Source organism: Meleagris gallopavo, chromosome 6 (genome assembly GCF_905368555.1).
Source record: "Meleagris gallopavo chromosome 6, MGAL_WU_HG_1.1, whole genome shotgun sequence".
NCBI classification, from domain to species: Eukaryota; Metazoa; Chordata; class Aves; order Galliformes; family Phasianidae; genus Meleagris; species Meleagris gallopavo.
The window spans coordinates 18421653-18440084 of record NC_139409.1 but is presented as its reverse complement, the minus strand read 5'-3'; the positions used below and the strand labels follow the sequence as shown (position 1 = coordinate 18440084).

The window sequence follows — 18432 nt, the reverse complement described above, 5'->3', positions numbered from 1 at the left end:
CAGGTTGCCAGTAATAATATAAAGCATCCCTCAGAGACTCTGTGAGTGACAATGGGAGTTTATCCTGAAGAATCCAGTTATAAAATAATTTTGATTATGTATTTATTGAAAATACACATAGGAACTAGATTTTTATTATGATTTTATTTATGATTTATTATATATATATATGCCTTTTATTTATGATTTATTCAAACTATTTGAGACTCCCTCTTTATTTCCTTCCTGCTTCCAAATCACATTTGCTATCTCATAAAACTGGTGCTGATAACCAAAGCAAGGTCTTGGCTAGAGTCTGCTGAGAGTCAGGGAGATCTGTCCAATCTTCTGTGTTCTTTAGTTTGCCTAGCAGGAAACAGTCTGAAACACGTTTGTTATCTGAGATCCATAATAGATTCTAAAAGAAATAAAAATGTAGAAAAGGAGCTGAGCCACAAATATTGTGAAATCTGGATACATCTGAATATCTTTCAGAGAAGTAATTGGGTAAGTGAAGTACCTATGCAGTCATGTTTTCAAAATGAGAAAACTAGTTGAAATGCACGAGATTTATTTTGGTATTTTGTCTAATTCTTAAATGCTCTGCAAAGGTGAATCTACCCCTACTAAAAATCATAACTATTGTGTTTGCTAATCCGTTTATCTGGTATTCTTCCTGTACATAAGTATTGGATTCAGTTTAGCATTAGTATCAGAATGTCAGATAATATTGGCATAAGGTCTGAATTAATATCAACGTAATATTAGAATGAATATCAGCACTGAATTACAGTGGGAATATCCAAGCAGTTTTTATGTACTGGGTACAGTCTTTCTCTTCCTTTTTGGAAAGAAAATATGGCAAAGTCCAAAAGCAAGTCAAAGATTTATTTACTTCCCAGTTTAATTTGTTTAACATGCACATATCTTCATTTTAAGTAACACTTTGCTTACACCATTAGTCGGTGTTCTGGCAAGTGTTTAATATGTCAGCTGGCAGGAGGTGATACACCTCTGCTATATATAAAATACTGAAGATACTGAACAATCTATCCAACAGGGAAAAAAAAAAAAAAAGGAAAGAGTATTCCCTGCAAATGAATACTTTTTTATAACTTAGTAGTAAGTACTATTTTATATTCTAAATTTCTCAGAAGTTCAGTTTTCAGGAGCTCTTTTTTCTTCTTGAACAATGTGACTATTCATTATAATCTTTTCCTGCTAGTGCATAATATTCCACACACTTTGTTTTGTTTTCCGCTGTGATTAATGCAGGACAAATTAGGCAAAGGTACCAACGGCTTTGTTAATGGTTTAGGATATTTTTCTGAATTTCACTCTCTTGAAGGCTTTCTTTGTTCATTTAAATAGTAATGACTTCCTGTTTATCCAGAAACCTTTATAAAAGTTGAAATGCCTGTTTAGGTTGCCCAAAATGTCAAGTAAGAAAATTCTGAGACTTAGTGTTCCTTTCTACTGTACAAGTAGGCAGAAGTGAATATGTGTGATTAGTTACTGGCACTTGTATAAAACTGATTTTCCTGCTATGTGTGATAGAATATATTTCATTCTGAGGCTCCAAACACTCCAAGCCTCCTGACTGTTAATAGAAAATTTAAAAATTGAACAATCTGAACAAATATTCTGCCTGCATTATACATTTTTTGCACTTTTTTGTCTCTGTTATTATTATTATCAAAAATATTAATATGGAAGTAGGATCGTTGGTTTTATAAGGTGTTCAGTTTATTCAACTTAAAACCCCAAAATAAGTTTCATGCAATTAGGTCTTTAATTAATATTTGTTGAGGAAACTGGCAATGGAAATCCTATATAAGTACTATTGTATTCCTAATTATTATTTTGCAGCTTACTCTGGCTCTTATCTTTGACTCGGGTTTGATGTGGGGCAGTAATTGCACCCTGCTTACCATCTCCTTCAGAATAAGGTCAGAGGCCATTATTTTATTCTTTTCTTTTTTTTTTCTTTTTTCTTTTTTTTTTTTTTTTTTTTTTTTGAAGAGTAAGATTCTGACTAGCCCTCAGAGAAAGCTGAAAAGAAAAAAATTTGGCAGTTCTCAGATGGAAAATACTGTCCAGATTACTGTTCCTAAGGAAGAATGGAATTCAGTGTAAATTCTAAGTGTTCTCCCTATTGTTGAATTACTTAATCAGTAATAGAGATGTCAGTGTCCCCAAAGCTAACGTGCATTTGGGTAGCTCACTCATATACCTGTGATTTACACAGTATAAGAGTTCGTATTGTTGATGGTTGAACCAACATATATTTTGGAATGATTCTAGTTAAAATCCGTCATCCTTATACAATGTCATAAAACTCCTTGCTCAACTATTCAACTTGTCAACCTGTCATGACATGTCTTGTCATTCAAAGCAGAGATTCAGAACAGTAGCTATTTGCTTACTAACTGTGTATGGTTGTAGTTTTCAGTAAAAAAAACATGTCACTTACCATAAGCTTCATGTCAAAAGGGTGTATTTCTAAAAGGACATAATATGCTAAATGTTCACTTTATCCTTTCATCTCATCGCAAAGACTTCACCCGTAAGCTCAGTACACTCATCACTGATAGACTTAAATATTTGATTCTGTAAAATCAGTTATTTCCCCATACTATAAGAATAAAAATATGCATTTAAAAATGCAAATTTAATTACGCTGCAGTTTTTCAAGAGTTTCTCTTAGGTTATGAATTACCTTCTATTTTACATTTTTGCTCCGTATGATTACTTACTGGACATAAGTTATATTGCAGTTTGAAGAGCTGACTACGCTCATTTAACTTGTGAGACTTCCTTATCTTGTATATTTTTTTCTGCTTCTAAAGCACATATTCAAAATTTCAACAGCTTTTTAAAGTTGCTGCCGTTTTTCCAGAGCACTTTGCAGATCACACACCTACCTGAACACCAGTTCCAGCTTTATTTTGTATCTCTAAAACTGATTCCTTTCTTTGCTTCATTTCCTTCCTAACTTGAAAGAGAAATAATCATTTCATCCTTCATGCCAGTGCTTTTTCTGACTTGATTTTCAGTGTTTTCAAAATCTTTTAAGACAGTTTCCTCATTGTTAATATATGTATTTCTCTAAAGTATTCTGAGATTGTGAATAATTTTCCTTTATTTTGTGTTCATGCTAAAGAAAATTTATACTTGTTATGAACTCTGTAAGTCTTTTATTTGGAGGACTTTGAAAGTGTGTCTTTTCAACCCTTATAAGTCATATTCTCCAATATCTGCATCAGAGCTGAGCTGATGCAAGCTTATCTAATAGCTGATACAAAACAGGTTTAAAATGATGAAAAAATAACAGTATTACCAAACTATTTCTTGTAGATCGTGTATACAAGAAGCTCCAGATAAATGCAGCCAAACCAGTACAAATTCACAATTGTAGAGAAAGTAAAATAATTTGAAATTTATGACAGTATTTAATTTACTAGAACTCACTTTTTATGTTAATATTCTCAAATTTAACTTTTCCTAGCCTGATTCTAGTGAAATCAAAGCTAAAGGATATTTTGGGAACAAGGAAAAGGAAAAACAAGCTACAGTTCAACTCAAATACAAGAAAACATACCATTAGTTGGCAAAAAGACAATACTGAATCCTTATTTACTGGATTATTAAACAGGTTTTTTCTTTAGATTTTATCTGATAAGTGAAAAACACTGGCCAACAGTATAGTTTTCTTAGTTTCACATAGATAAACCAGAGTATACTGTTAGATTAGCTGAGTTAGCACCTTGCATCTCAGTCTGTTACATCTGATCCAGTTTCTTCTGTCTTCAGTCTAGTAATTCCTGGTTAACTGTAGGCTAACTTTGAAAAATAAGATATCCAGCTGTGATTTGAAAGCAACAGTGGGTAGAGCATGATAATTTCCTTTGGTAGTTTGTCCCAGTGGTTAACAACAATCAATCATAGAAATCTTATTCTACTTTGAAACTGTGCAGCTTTCAGCTTCTGGTTGTACCTTGCCGTACTGAATGCAAAAACTCTTTAGCCGTAGAGTTATTTCTCCCCATTGGCAGTACTTGTTCATGGTAATCAAGTCAGTGTTCCATTTTCTTTGGAGAAGACAAATCAATCTCTTTAACAGTGTTAATGGCAATTGAGAACTACAGAAGCTTTCAAATGATTTTTATGACTCTTTTGATCTTCCTTTAGTTTTCAGAATCTTTTTAAAAAATAGACCCTCCTAAATTCTCTGTAAAACTTCAGTAGTTATCTAACGTGCATAAATATAAAGCAGCAACCCCACTCTTAGACTGTATTTCACTGTTTATGTAAGCAGATATCACATCAATTAAGTTTCTTGCTCTGATTACTCCTCTGAAAGCCATTGTTGCTCATTCACTACCATCCCAAAGGTCCTTTCAGAACTGTTGATTTCCAGAAAATGATCCCCAGACTTCTACTTCACACTTTGTTATATAAGCTGTAACTCTCTAATTTTCACGAGTTCTAATTTGCTAATTGATCCAAACATTTCACTATTTTTACTCTGTGGGTATCATCTGAGGAACTGTTAGGCAGTAAACGTATATTTCCTTCCCAGACTTTAAGAAAATCTTGGATACTAGGTCTGATGCCCAGACAGTGTACCAAACTATAAAAACACATTACCAGTCTAAGCTGATCCTTTGATGGTGGACCAGTTTGTGATTAGTCTGATTAACTATATTAATATTATATACATTTTACTTGTCACTAACTAAAAACCTTACAGAATTCTACTATACAATTCAAATATGCAATGATCAGCTAAAGCTGCAGTCTTCTCCAAAAAAATGAAATAAAATTTGATAACACCTACTTTCATAAAACTGTGTTACCTGGCATCAATATCTTTGTTCTGTAAAGCTGGACTAGTAGATAGCTCTCAAAGTCCTTTTATTCCTTTCTGTAGATACTTGCAAGTGAATATCTGACATTTTCCAAATTTTCTAGAACAATTTCCCTGCTACTCCAAAATATATTGAATATGAACATCATCAGACAAAAATATTTTCAAATAGATTGTAAAACACTTTTCAGTGCAAGTTACCTGAGCCATAAATTTTTATTTGCTCATCCCAAACTGAACTTTTTATTCAAGTGTTTAATAACAGACAAGAGGTAATGCCTCCTCCGTGTCTGATACTAGCACCTCATAGCAATTTGTCTTCAACTGGGGGAAATAAATTACTGAAAATTCCTGTTCTTTTCTCTGTCATTATTAACAATATCCCACCTCTAAGTTTTGATGAGACTATTGTTACATAAAATTCTAAATGAAGTGGAACAAAATTTATAAAAAATAAAATTTAAAACTGTATTTTCAATCTTTAATACATCCTTACTCATAATATGGTGTATTATATTACATACACAATATGGCATATTATTACAATGGCTAAGTGTTCATTCTGAAAATATTGTTAATTTTAGACTCAATTTTTTTTAATTCAATTGTTCATGCGTATCCTCCTTTTTTGTCTTCCAGATTCCTGTTGCTGTGTCACAGATCAGCTCAACCAACCACCCAGTGAAAGTTGGACTATCAGATGCATTTGTGGTCGTGCACAGGATCCAGCAAATTCCCAGTATGTAGTATGTAGTCATACTAATGATTTGGAGGCCGAGAAACAAATATAAGCTGATTACATTAAGGATGATTAGCAACACAACAAATTACCTTCCTAATTTCAGCTTGTTAATTCAAGTGTAATTTTATTTGCATGGTAATTCCCAACGTGCCTTTCTCTGTCATTGTTTCTTTTATGCAGATAAAGTAAATAAAACTAAACAGCTAGCCAAATAATGTAAACTTAAACTGTTTACTCACAGAATTTGGGATTCTCTCTCCTTATTCATAGAAATGAAGAAACAGCCTGTTCAGAAAAAAATCATCTGGATCAAAATGAAAAATAAAAACAGTATTCAGGCTGGAAGTTCTTGATACCTCTGAACTTCAAATTTATGTATGCGTAAATGCCATCTTAGGCTCAATTTTGACAACAGAAATGCAGATGACATTTAATTTTACCTGACATTAACTGTACTGTATATGAGTTGACTGAAAACTAGGAATAGGAAATCAAGTGATTTCATTAATGCTTTGTTTTAATGTAGTGTGCTCAGACCCCTTTGAGTTTAGCCATTGGAGAGCGTGCTTGCTTTCAGTGTGCTGTTTTATGTACAGATTTGAAACAAATTTGGTAGATTCAATTTTTGACGATTTTCTAATAGCAGGGTGCAAATGGGTGGTACTGCAGTTGAGCCAGCCTCCTTGGCCTGAGTCCAGGTTTGCTCAAAGAGTACTCTGGTGGAGGTGTGATGCAGAGGAAGCTGTTAAAGACTGACCTGATCCAGCTCATCTTTAAGACAACATGCAGATGGGGCTGATACTGAAGTTGAAAGTACAGTTGCCTCTCTCAACTCATTTAAGCAGTCTTAGGTATGAGAAAGGATAACTCTAATGGCATGAGATTATCCTACTATGAGGAAATGGAGTTTTAGCTTGTGAACTCAGTGTAGCGTGAGAGTGGTTGGAGTCCAGGTTTCACTTAAGAGATCAGATCTTAGGAGAACTTTGGTTCTGATACACAATAGATGTGATGCGCCTATGGATGGCTGCATAAACTACTTTTGAGTACTTAGGAGTAAATGATTCTAGGCAACTCATATTAGCAGTTTAAGCTGTGTTTGTAACTGAGTGATCTGAATATGCATGTCTTCAGCTTTTACAAACTTCTCAAAGAACTTTTTTACATTTACATATTTTTTATATAGAGTATCTGGTATATGTGAATCTTTATTCTGATTTGAATATTTCTGTAGAACTATTTCAGACATGCATCTTGTTTTACTAGTAATACAAAGTGAAGCATTTGATGAAAACATATTTATTTGCTAGTCTTCTTTTAGTATGTCTGTCAACCTTTTTGTCACATGACTCTATCTGCTAAGTGAAGTGACTGTAATTACCAAAAAAACTGCCCAGTATTTCGTCTTATTCAATTACATTAAGAAGTGAGAGATAAGAAAAATAGAATGTGTGTATGGAGTCATGGAGTCTAAAACACACTGCTGCAGCAACTGTTTTATTGGCACTGTATCCACGTTGCTACATGCCATTCACTACTTTGCTCCTCAACAACTGCTTCTGTGAATGGTGGTAATCTGTGATTACTTTTGCTAGTTTACAGTTTACATTAGAGCTAGTATTAGTCAGGGGAATCATCAGTTTGCCGTAGATTTTCCTGTGGCCAAATTGTTCTTTCAGTGAGACAAGTTTTTATTACTGCGTATAGGCAACATAATAGCATCCTTGAGAGAACTACTAAATAGTGTTGACCGTAGAGAGACAGTGTCAGTTGTTCTTTAAATACTCATGTTCTACCATTTCAGAGGTGTTAAATCAGCCATGGCTCTAGTCAATTACTGAAAAGCATTATTTTCTTTTTTTTTTTTTCTTCATTTCTTAGTTCTTTCAGGCAATGGAAGAAAATAAATTAGTTTGCTTCTCCTAGAAGAAAAAAAGAAGATAGTATGGCTATTTGTTCTTTCTCAAAACTTTAGAAAAGATTTTCCATCAAGCAGAATTCAATTTCCCTTTATGTTCATGGGTAGTTCATGGATTAAAAAAAACCCAAACCTTCTGCTTTATGTTTGAGTTATATCAGTTATTTATGTATACATCTTACATTTGAAAAGAAAGCAAACATCAAATGCAACACAAACCTATTTGAACAGTAGCATACTCTCAATTCATCACCAATATAATATTTTATTGGAGAATATTACAGTTACTCTGACTACTTGAATGCCTACCAGAAAATGACACTATTACTTAGACTTAATATTATAAGACTAAAGTCACATAACTTTGGACAGCTGAGAGCTAGTTAAAAGGTATTTCTCACTTTCCAGACACAAGGGAGTAGTACTTTTTCTTCCCAGTGTCAAGTTAGCCCAAGTCTAGGATCCCTATGTTCTGTTGGCACTGGATGTGCTTGTTGCTCAAAACTGACATCAAAATAAACCTAGCCTACCTTAGACTTAGAAAGTTAACCATCAAAGGGTGGAATATTATAAAGGCATTTCAAATTTTAATGTGGATAAAGCTCTACAAATATCTCCTAAAAAGAGTAATGCAGACAAGAACTCATTCTCAGTCTGAGCTACTATGTTTTATGAAATTATGAATGTTCATGTGTTGTGATCATTGTTGAGAACAAAGAAGGAAAGGGGCAGAGTGAGAGTATTTCTTCCCTTCTTGATAATTAGAAGCCACAGGAAAAGAGATCTGAGAGTGCTGGGAAGGAGAGATTTAGTGATTTGGATAAGGAATAGTAAATGGGTTTATTTTGGATGTTCAAGATTACTCTTGGGAGGAAATAAGATTAAAAGCTCAGGTTCATTAGAAATAAGTTTTGTTTTGGCAGATTGTGAAACAAAACCAGTATTTTGTTCCAGAAATTGATCTTGAACTTATTTTAAAACTTGAGAATGCCTTAGGATGGAAAGGGGAATGGATGGAGAACAAAGGATGATAAGCCAAATTGGATAGCCATCAATAAATATGTTCCCAAAGGCTTTGGAATAGCTTTGTACCAATATAACTGTCCAGAAGTCTGTCACAGACATAATAGTAAAATCCTGTACACTTCAAAGGAAATTGCATTTGTAGTTTCAGGATAGTGTCTGCAAGCAGTTTTCTCCTTGCATCTTTCCAGAAGTGAGATAATATACATTATCTGATATGTTTCCCTTTCTCCATCATTTAGTCAGTTGAATGTCTCCTGCAAGGAAGCTCTCTTTTGAGACATGGTAAATTATTTCATGTTTGAGCTCAGAGAATGCTCAGGAGGGATCTTATCAATGTGTATAAATACCTGAAGGGATGTTGCAAGGAAAACAGAGACGGGCTTTTCAGTGATGCCCAGTGACAGGACAAGAGATAATGGGCACAAACTGAAACACGTGAGGTTCCATCTAAACATCAGGAAGTATTTCATTCCTGTAAGAGTGATGGAGCACTGGCATAGGTTGCCCAGAGATGTTGTGGGGTCTCCCTCCTTGGAGATCTTGAAAAACCGTGTGGATATGGTGCTGGTCTAATTGTCTCTGCTTGAGCAGGGGTTGAATCAGATGATGTGATGATGTCTCTTACAACCTCAGCCACTCTGATTCTATGAAAAAGAGTTTCAGGGTTCTACACAGTGAGTTATTAGTCTCGTGATTATAAATAAAGTCTTGATTTCACTCCATGATAGAAATATTCATAATATTCATAATATTGGCTTCAACAATTTTATGTACAACTCTTTTAGGAAATCCATACTTCGGCAACCCAACTTTTAGTGGCACGAAGATTACTCAGTACCAATGAGCACACAAATGAAATTGTAGCTGAGCTACTAACTAGTAACATTCCAGTTTCAGTGCTTTTTCAGCTGAAGCATATTTTCAAGTGGCAACTCTGCATATTGTAACTATTTTCTGCAGACTCTTTTCCAGCTTAAAGAAGCAAGACCCATGAAAAAAAACTTTAGCATTATCTTCCTGAATGGTAAAAGAAGACTAGCAGTTTATGTTGGTGATATTCATCATATAAAGGTGCAGAGCAATCAGATAAGTCTCAAAGCCTAACTTGCTGCTGCCTTTCTAGTGGCGATGTCATTTACATCCGTGTAGGGTGAATAGTATTTATTCTTACTTTCCCCTAGTGCAAATAATAGTGCAGAGTGCCAGATCCTCCAGACCTGCATGTTTGTCTTCCAGGTGGTTGGGTACCTAGGCTCTATGTGGAACAGTGAAGGAATAGTGAAGGGAACAGTGAAGGGAAGAGATGGGTGTGCTGCCGATCTTTGATGAAATAACAACACTTCCTGATCTGGTATGAAGTGATTAAAATTAAAAATATTTTTGCCAAGGCCTTAGATGACCATCAACCAACCTTAAAATTAGACAGCTGGGTGCAGTGGTGACTTAAGGGAACTGAGAGCAGCATCATGAATTGGGGTAAATTTGAAAGGGTGTGGAGGCTTACAAAGTAAATGATGGGTGATAGTCACAGACCATTGCTGTCGCAGAGTTTTTGTATGTTGTTCATAATGCAGAGCCTGCTTCACTGATTTTTTTTAATTCTCAGGTTATATGTCCTTGAGATGCAACTTCCAGGTTTGACGGATTTTCAGTAACATTTAGGAGAAATATAAAATGAGTATACTTAGGGAGTCTGACTTTTGATCTAAATTTGGGTGTATATGTCCATAACAAAAGCAATTGTGATGGCTTGATTGCAGATATGTTTTATCTCAGCGTCTTCAGTATGAATTAGTTAACGTTGATAGTCTTAACAATATGAAGATGTTTAAGGGAAAAAGAAATTGCTTTGACGTTCTGTTTCCCTCATATTTTGTTGTGGTGGCCATCATACATACCAGGCTGACAAAATACATAATTGCACGATTTTTTTCTACTCAGTAGTGCTGAAGTACAAGAGCTACTCTGAAAGTAATACTTTCTATTTTATTGTGTTAGACCATGATGTCAGAGATGGGTGTTGGTGATATGGCAGTAGAGGTTGAACCTTCACACCAGTATTCTGTTACATTTTATTGCTGTGTGACAGATGGCAAGCAGAGAGGTGCTCTGACAGAATGGCATCTGACGTAGAAGTATGGATAAAGCAAAGGTGTAGAATTGAATTCTTCCAACAAACAAATAAACAAATCAATGTTTGATGAATATTTATGGAGACCAAATAGTGAGTGTAAGCACAGAAAGGTGGTGGATGTTGCATTTCAGCAGTAGTGAAAACAACGGTGCGTCACCTCTGCTGGTGCAGATTTTGACAAACATGGTATCCAGGCTCTTGTTCATGGTGGATGAAAATACAGAGCTAATGGTGGTAACTATGTTGACTATTGTTTTGTAGCTCAGAATTTGCTCTATCAAATAATGCTATTGTATCTGTTGTAGTTTCTATGGAAATAAATAGGAGGCATTACTTTTAGAGCAACCTAGGTACCATACAATGGTGTATAGTGCAGTAGCTGTGCGCCACTCTTCTGTATCCTTTACATTTTTCAGAAATTGCTAGCAGCATAAAGTGCATATGTTTCATAAATTCTTTACTTCAAATTGACTTCTGCATAATCAAATACACTTTCTCATCATTTGTGTTTTCTATATCAGCTGGACTTAAAAATGAAAGTACAGCTGTACGAATACATAAGGCCATGCATAGCAGTTTTTGGTAGGTTTATGGCAGATCTTGATTCCATAGAAACCTTTCACTGTCAAAGTTTTTTTTATTTTTGTGAACATATAATTAAAAAACTCAGACTGTCTTCTCCAATATATTCATGTTTCACTGGTTGCAGGTTTTAGTTCTAGAACGCTGTATGAGGAAAGTTATTGTGCAATGAATAAAGTACTAGAGAGATTATGCATCTGGACACATATTTAGAATAGTATATTACTAGCTACTGACCATTCTGGTATGTTACAAAGACATTGCTGCTCTCTGGCACTCCGTCTCCACTCTCTGTTTGGTACATTTAGTTAACTGGAAGTTCTGTTCCATGGAATATTTACATGTCATTATTTAGTTTAAAAAGACTGTGATAAAAGCAGATAGAAATTCTTTTTATGTTCCAGAAATGCTCCAGTATCTTGCACATCTATAATTGACTGATCTATCACTTAATCCCTTGAAAGAGTTCTTTTAATGGCCTTCTGACCACTACACGCTATCTCTTTAGGCCACTTACCTCAAGTTGCTGGTGTTTTCCTATGCATGTTTTCTTCTGGAAATGTGTCTTTGGATTCATAGTCAAAGATAACACAAATATATTCCACAAAAATAAACCAATAAGAAATTTGGTTGATGTAAGTTAAGCCAAATGTACAAAATAGACTGAAAAAAAGTATAAGCTTTTCATATTATACAGCTATTAAAGGTGTTTGAGATAACCAGACCTACAGAAGAATAATTTGCATGGATAGGAGAAGAATGTCTGCATGTTTTCTGAAATTCAGAACCAGGAATGATACTTAAAAAAATATGTATGTATACAAAAGTCCTTCTCCTTTCCTCCTTTCCCTGTTAGAGATGATACAGTATTGCATCTTTTCAGCAAAATACCCACATATTATGCTTATTTTTTGTCTGTTGCTAAAATAAATGATTTCTCTTTCTCTTGCCAAGTTAGGGCACATGCTGAGGTACTTGGCCTCATTAGTTCTTTATGATTCTGCATTTGTATTTGTCTGTAAAATAGTTAAAGAGACAAAGAATACAAAGAATTCTTCCACCTGAGTGAAGGGCATGTGTCTTAAGCTGAAGGGGTCTTTGCGGAGTGGTTGAGAGAGAGTGACAGAGGACAGTACTCATATTATCCTATTGAGTTTAGCTTTTCTAGCCTGTTAAAGTGCAGGTTCAGAATGCTAAATAGAAAAAGGTGCTCTGCACAGCAGGTTTCCAGTGAGACTTTCAAAGGAATCTACACCTGCATTTTTACAGCCTTGCCATGCACAGGAATTTGAATGCTTGTGTGTTTAACTGTCTGCCTGCAAGCAGCTAGAAAGTGACTACCCAAGTACCTCTTTGTGCACTGGTTTCCCACAGTAGATAGTAGGCAGTTGGCACAGCCCTCTTCTGGGTGAAGGAAAACAAGATCCTACCTAAGTCTGCGATGCAGAGGGGTTGAATGTGATCAATAGTCATGCTGGACAATGCATGATTAGAAATATGTGTTTTGATACCAAACATAATTCACTTTAACATCAGTGTTTTGGCAGTTTCATGCACCAGGTGTTTGTGACCTGGATTTTTGGTAAGTCCAAAACTCCTTTATGTCTTGGTAGCCCTGCATGGAGTGTGCTGGGGAATATTCGGAGTAAACAAGATTATATAACAGAGTAGTCCATACCAAGGCAGATGAGATGAAATAGATTTCAGATGAAGTGCCAGCAATTGCATTTTAATTTATGGGGTTTTTGTTTGTTTGTTTGTTGTTGTTGTTGTTGTTGTTTTTGGACAGAAGTATAAGGACCTCTGTGTAAACAAATTAGAGTCTTCAACATTGGCAGGAGTTCATTTCAAATGCATTTTCTGATCATTCTGATTTGGAAGGTGCTCTTATAGGAGTTATCATCCTGGGAACACAGATTTCTTACTGCTGGAGAGAGATTTTCCTCACCCCAGCAAAAGATTAGCTTTGTCTTAAAAACCCTTTCTGCCTCTTGGGTTTGAAGGATGTGGCTAAATACAAGGTATTTGTTAGGGAAAATGTTTGGCTCACTCCAGTTTCTGTCCCTTATCCAGTCAGATTGAATTTGTAGGTAAAAAGCATTGCTAGCTCAGCTAAAGGTACACTTCAGAACAAGAGAGATCTCCTATCAGAAGGGGTTAAGCCACAGCAAAGTTGGCCTCAAATAAATGGCAGGAGGAAGTGTTTAGCAATGATGCTAGTTTGGAGCTAAAAAGAAATATAATTTTCCAAAAACCATATGCTGACTGCAAGTGCATTAGAGCTTATACAGTGAAGGAGGACAAAGCTGCTTCCCACGCAGCAACCCTGGCCAATGTAAGAGAATTATCCCACCATAGTGCAGCTCTGTTTTTGCAACCCTCTCTGTCCCCCAAGATTCCCCCTGCTTATTCCAACTGATACCAATAACTCAATTGTTATTTTTTATATGCAGTGAAGACAATTCCCAGGTTTATTTTTAGATGCTCTTCATCCTTCTTTGACTAGTAAGCTTTGTACCCTTACAGCAAGAGGCACCTTAGCCATGGGACACCTTGGATGCGCTTTTTCTCTTCCCTTAAGACTAATATTTATTATTTTGTAGATTTATTTGAATCATAGAACCACTAAGGTTGAAAAATGCTTCTAAGATTGTCTAGTCCAAATGTCCATCTACCATAAATATTACCCTCTAAATGACATCCCAAAGCACTACATCCACCCACCAGGGATGGTGATTCCACCACTTCCATGGGCAGCCTGTTTCAGTGCCTAACAACTCTTTCTGAGAAGAAATTCTTCCTAATATATTTTCCTTCTGAAAAATGCCTGCAACATCCTTCCTACCAGGAGACTGAAGAATACTGCTGTTTTTTGCTATGTGATTTTACACCAGCTGGGGAGTGCACTTCAAGCTGCAAAAACATAGCCTTTATACCAAGCAGCAAGGTGTAATCCTTTGTGTGTAACCCTTTATTCCTTTCTGGCGTGGTTTCACAGAGATCACTGATTGTATTTAGCATTGATTTCATTTGATGTTTAGCATATCCTTCAAAGAGGATATGAATTTGAATCCAGGACATCAGGAAATCATTATGTCAGATTGGCCATATGATGTGTACTTCTAACTTGCAAGTTTTCAAATGTTCCAGCAGTTTGCATTGCAGCCATACTCTTAAAATCTGTATACTCAAAATAAATAATTACTAATCTTGAAAACAGAGATTGCATGATACTTTCACTCTTATCTTGTGCTTTGATCTTACTGTTTTCAATGTGTTCACAGCCCCCAAGAACAGTGCATTGACTGTATTGAATTTCTAATTTGAGAAACTTGGATGCAGTCAGCTTGTGTCAAGATTATATGTTACAGTGCATATTTAGGAGGACTTGTCTTTATATTGTAATTTTCTAATGTTTAATGCATTTAGATATGAACTAGCCTGTAGCTAGCAAATTTGATTAAGCAATGAAATCAGTTTTGTTTGCAAGTCTTGACATTAACCGACAAAGTGAGCATATAAAACATATCTTTCAAGTACGAAGCTGAGAAACAACTTAGGAAAGCAAGAATCTGAAACATACCCAAAAATGCCTGGCAGTTTGCTTAATAGAGTTTCTACCTAAATGAACAAATAAGAAGCTTGAGAGCTCACTCAGCATTTTCACAGTCTTTTCCCAGGAAACAAGTACCTATTTTGTCAACACTTCCTGTCAATAGCTTTTACATATTCCTTCAAAATGTGTAAAGTTAAATACTTATCCTTGAGGAAAATTGGTGTCACGTTCAACTAAGGTACTGTGAGCAATCATTGTATCCACTATTTTTCACAGTCGACAGACTGCAAAATAATAGAGTATGAAAATATTTTATTTTTCTTTCCTGGTAGATGTCCGCAGAAGAACAATTTACGAATACCACAGGGTGGAGCTTCAGATGTCAAAGATTACAAATTTGTCAGCTGTTGAAATGATACCTCTTCCAAGTAAGTAAACTGTAGAATGTGAAGGAGCCAGATCTGGGGGACAGCCTCAGTTACAACACACATACAATTTTAAATATTTTTTTTTATCTGTGAATTTGGAGTAGGGACAGATGCATTTATCCTCTCTCAGATTTATTCTTAGCTGGATGATGCATTATCCAATGTATCTTCATGCATCTCAAGTTAGTTTGTAGGTACACAGCTCCCAGTAGGTTGTTAGTGAAATCTGTGCCAAATCATTTTTCAAAAGAATGCTCATATTGCCTTTAGGTTCTTTTCCTCGAGAAAAAAAAGCAATTTTCATGCTTGATAAAAAAAGCACAAAGTACTACTAAGTACTTTTCATCGCATCTGAAAGGAACATCCCCAAACACATTTTGCAATTCATCCATCTCTTTTGTTCAAAATAAAACTCTGTTGTTCAGTGATATTGGAGTTTAAACTGCCAGCTGTATTGTTGTGAAAAAAAAAGAAACTGGAAACTGTCTCTTTCATTTTTTTCTAATCTGGTTGTAATTCTTGTACACTTTCCTGCCGATCTTATTGTCGTGCGTGTCAATATGTTAGCAACACCAGGAAACGCTGGAGCCAGGGAAGAAAAGTTTAATGAAATATTAAATAATTTATAGAAAGATAAAAACTCTGGCAATGAAGCTGAAAAAGCTGTTGTGGAAGTGAGATTACGTTTACAAATGCATACAAATGAAATCCTACAGATAAGATGTACCTCTGTGCACTGCCTTGTAGTAGGCTGGTTTTAGTTTGTTATTTTGAAAATCTGTGAACCTGTATATTCCCTACATATATACAGTCAAAAGATGTATACTTCTCTCATACTTTCTGTGCTAATTATTTGTGAGACTATTGTAATAATTTGTGTTTATTTACCTGCTTCCCAGCTTGTCTCCAGTTTAACAACTGTGGTCCCTGTGTCACTGCCCAGATTGGCTTCAACTGTAGCTGGTGCAGTAAACTCCAAAGGTAAAGAAAAGGATTTTTTCTTTTTTGACATGTATATGCAGCTGTGCTCAAAGGATATACAAAAAAATTTCCAACTGCTCACTCAGCACAGAGAGATGTTATATTTGGGGTTTACATTCATTCACATACATACTGATAGACCTTACTTGCAGTCATTAGCCACACAACATTGTCCTATTTCACTTCATCCAGAAGAAAAAATATAGTTAAGAAGGGTCAAAGGAATTGTTTTAGAAATTGAGCCCTTGCTCCTATTTTCTTTATCCTGCTTTAAAATTCCTTTGAAGGACTCCATGAGAAGTAGAAATCGTAATAAAATTCATGTTTTCTCCCTATACCCATTGCTTTATCAAAACAATTTTACTGCAGAGAGATCTGGGATGGCATACTTTCTCTGTAAACACCAGATTCTTTTCTCTCCTAATTTCTCATAGTTTGTGAGCATATTGGGTCCTTCAGCCTCTCACTGCCACATTCATGGCAGCCTACTCAGTAGTAGGAACAAATTTAACTCTGTGGAGCAGCTGGAGCACAGACAGTAAAATGGAAACTGCAGCTGAAGCAAAAAGTTCTTCAGTCATTGACCTTCACTGACCTTCATAGAATAAATTTATGTAGCACTGGTTCTCTCCCACTAAATGCAGAGGCATAATGGATACGTTGTGTTTTTTAGCCCTAGTGATTAGGCTCAGAAATCCTGTATATAAATGGATGCATAATGAAAGGAGAAAAGGTTATTGGCATTCCAAAATAGTGAGTGTTATGATAACATTCTGAAGAGCTGAAAAATAGCTGATGAGCTTTATATGAAATTAAGAAGTTGGGGTCACTTCTTTGTTTTCTTAAGTCTCATTTCTCTCAATAAGTGATTTTTTTGTCTTTTTTTTTTTTTTTTTTTTTTTTTGCAAAACCTCAATTTGTGTGGAATTAAACTAAATTAAATCATTCTATGAAAATATACGTCAATCATCTTCAAGAGTAAAGTAAGAGATAACTATTCCAAGCAAACATGAACAGATATTGCTTGCTTTAGCCAATTTCTTTCTTTCAATCATTGCTTGATTCTCCTTTCTTTAATAAACGCCATAGCACTGTCTGTTGTTTTGTGGGCAGTGTTCTCATTTCTGTTTGGATAAATTTATTTATAACAGGTAAGATTTGAAGAGGCAGTATGGTTCAGACTCTTTCAAACATTTGTCAAACCCTGAGATCTTTTATTTTCATCTGTTTTTCATAGTTTCTGAAGAACTGAGTTTCTTAAGTTCTGGGGTTGCTGGAAAATCAGTTGTGCTGAGAACGGAAGGGATTTTATCTTTCACCGTTAGCAGGAAACAATATCAAGCGTGTGGTTGCATGTGTTCCCCTCCATTATTTAAATGAATTTGTGGCTGCCCATTCATAACTGGCAAGATGTAATTTGCTGCTGAAAAATATACAGTTTTAACACAGCTATTTTTATTGAATTAAAATCCACATTGAAAAGAGTCTTATTTTTTTTCCCCATGAAGATCACACTGCAGTCAAAAATGAACTAGTGTGAAGCAGTTCTGCTGTTTCCCAAAAGCATTCAGCTCCACACTGCTGCACTGTTTTGTCTTTGATGATCTGCAACAGATAGACTGAGCATATTTATATTATGCCGTTACTAACTGTAATGAGTCTGTAATTTTGTAAGAGCAGTCTTCAGAAATCATTTGACTAGCAGCAAAAGAAGGAACTGAAGTTAATTCCTTAAAAAAAAAAGTGTGCATCCAGAAAAGCAAACTAAGATTATGCAACTGCACTGGAATCATATTTAATTTAAAATTTAAATTACTTAAATTATTTAGATTAAATAAATGACAATTTTAAAACAGCCATAATGCCCAATTTGCATCCATAAGAATGAATGATAGTAAGTTGGATTTAAGCAAAAGCAGGAATGTTTGTAGAATCATAAAATAGCTTTGATTGAAAGAACATGCTGGAGGTCATCCAGTCCAACCACTTGCTCAAAGCGAGGTCAACTGTCAGCTCGAGACTTTGATCAGCTAGGTCTTGAAAATATCCAAGGATGATCCACTGAACATCTTATTTTTATGCTAGATTTTACACCTTATTTTTTAACTTCTTATTTTCTTCAGTTCTATCAAGAAATACATCTGATATAGCAGGTGGATGCAAAGTTTGTGTGAAGAGGCAACTTGCTTTTCAAAATGTGAAGATTGAGTGTCTTT

At 35.2% G+C, this 18432-nt stretch overlaps 1 protein-coding gene across 2 annotated transcripts in view; it reads left to right on the top strand.

The window, feature by feature from the left end:
* The window catches only part of PLXDC2 (plexin domain containing 2), a 232235-nt gene that overhangs the window by 176237 nt on the left and 37566 nt on the right, over positions 1 to 18432 (top strand). For both annotated transcript variants that reach the window (XM_010712710.4, XM_085227302.1), the window contains exons 7-9: positions 5489 to 5588; positions 15140 to 15235; positions 16135 to 16216. In XM_010712710.4, coding sequence (XP_010711012.2) covers positions 5489 to 5588; positions 15140 to 15235; positions 16135 to 16216 — 278 coding nt within the window. The remainder of the gene's footprint in view (positions 1 to 5488; positions 5589 to 15139; positions 15236 to 16134; positions 16217 to 18432) is intronic.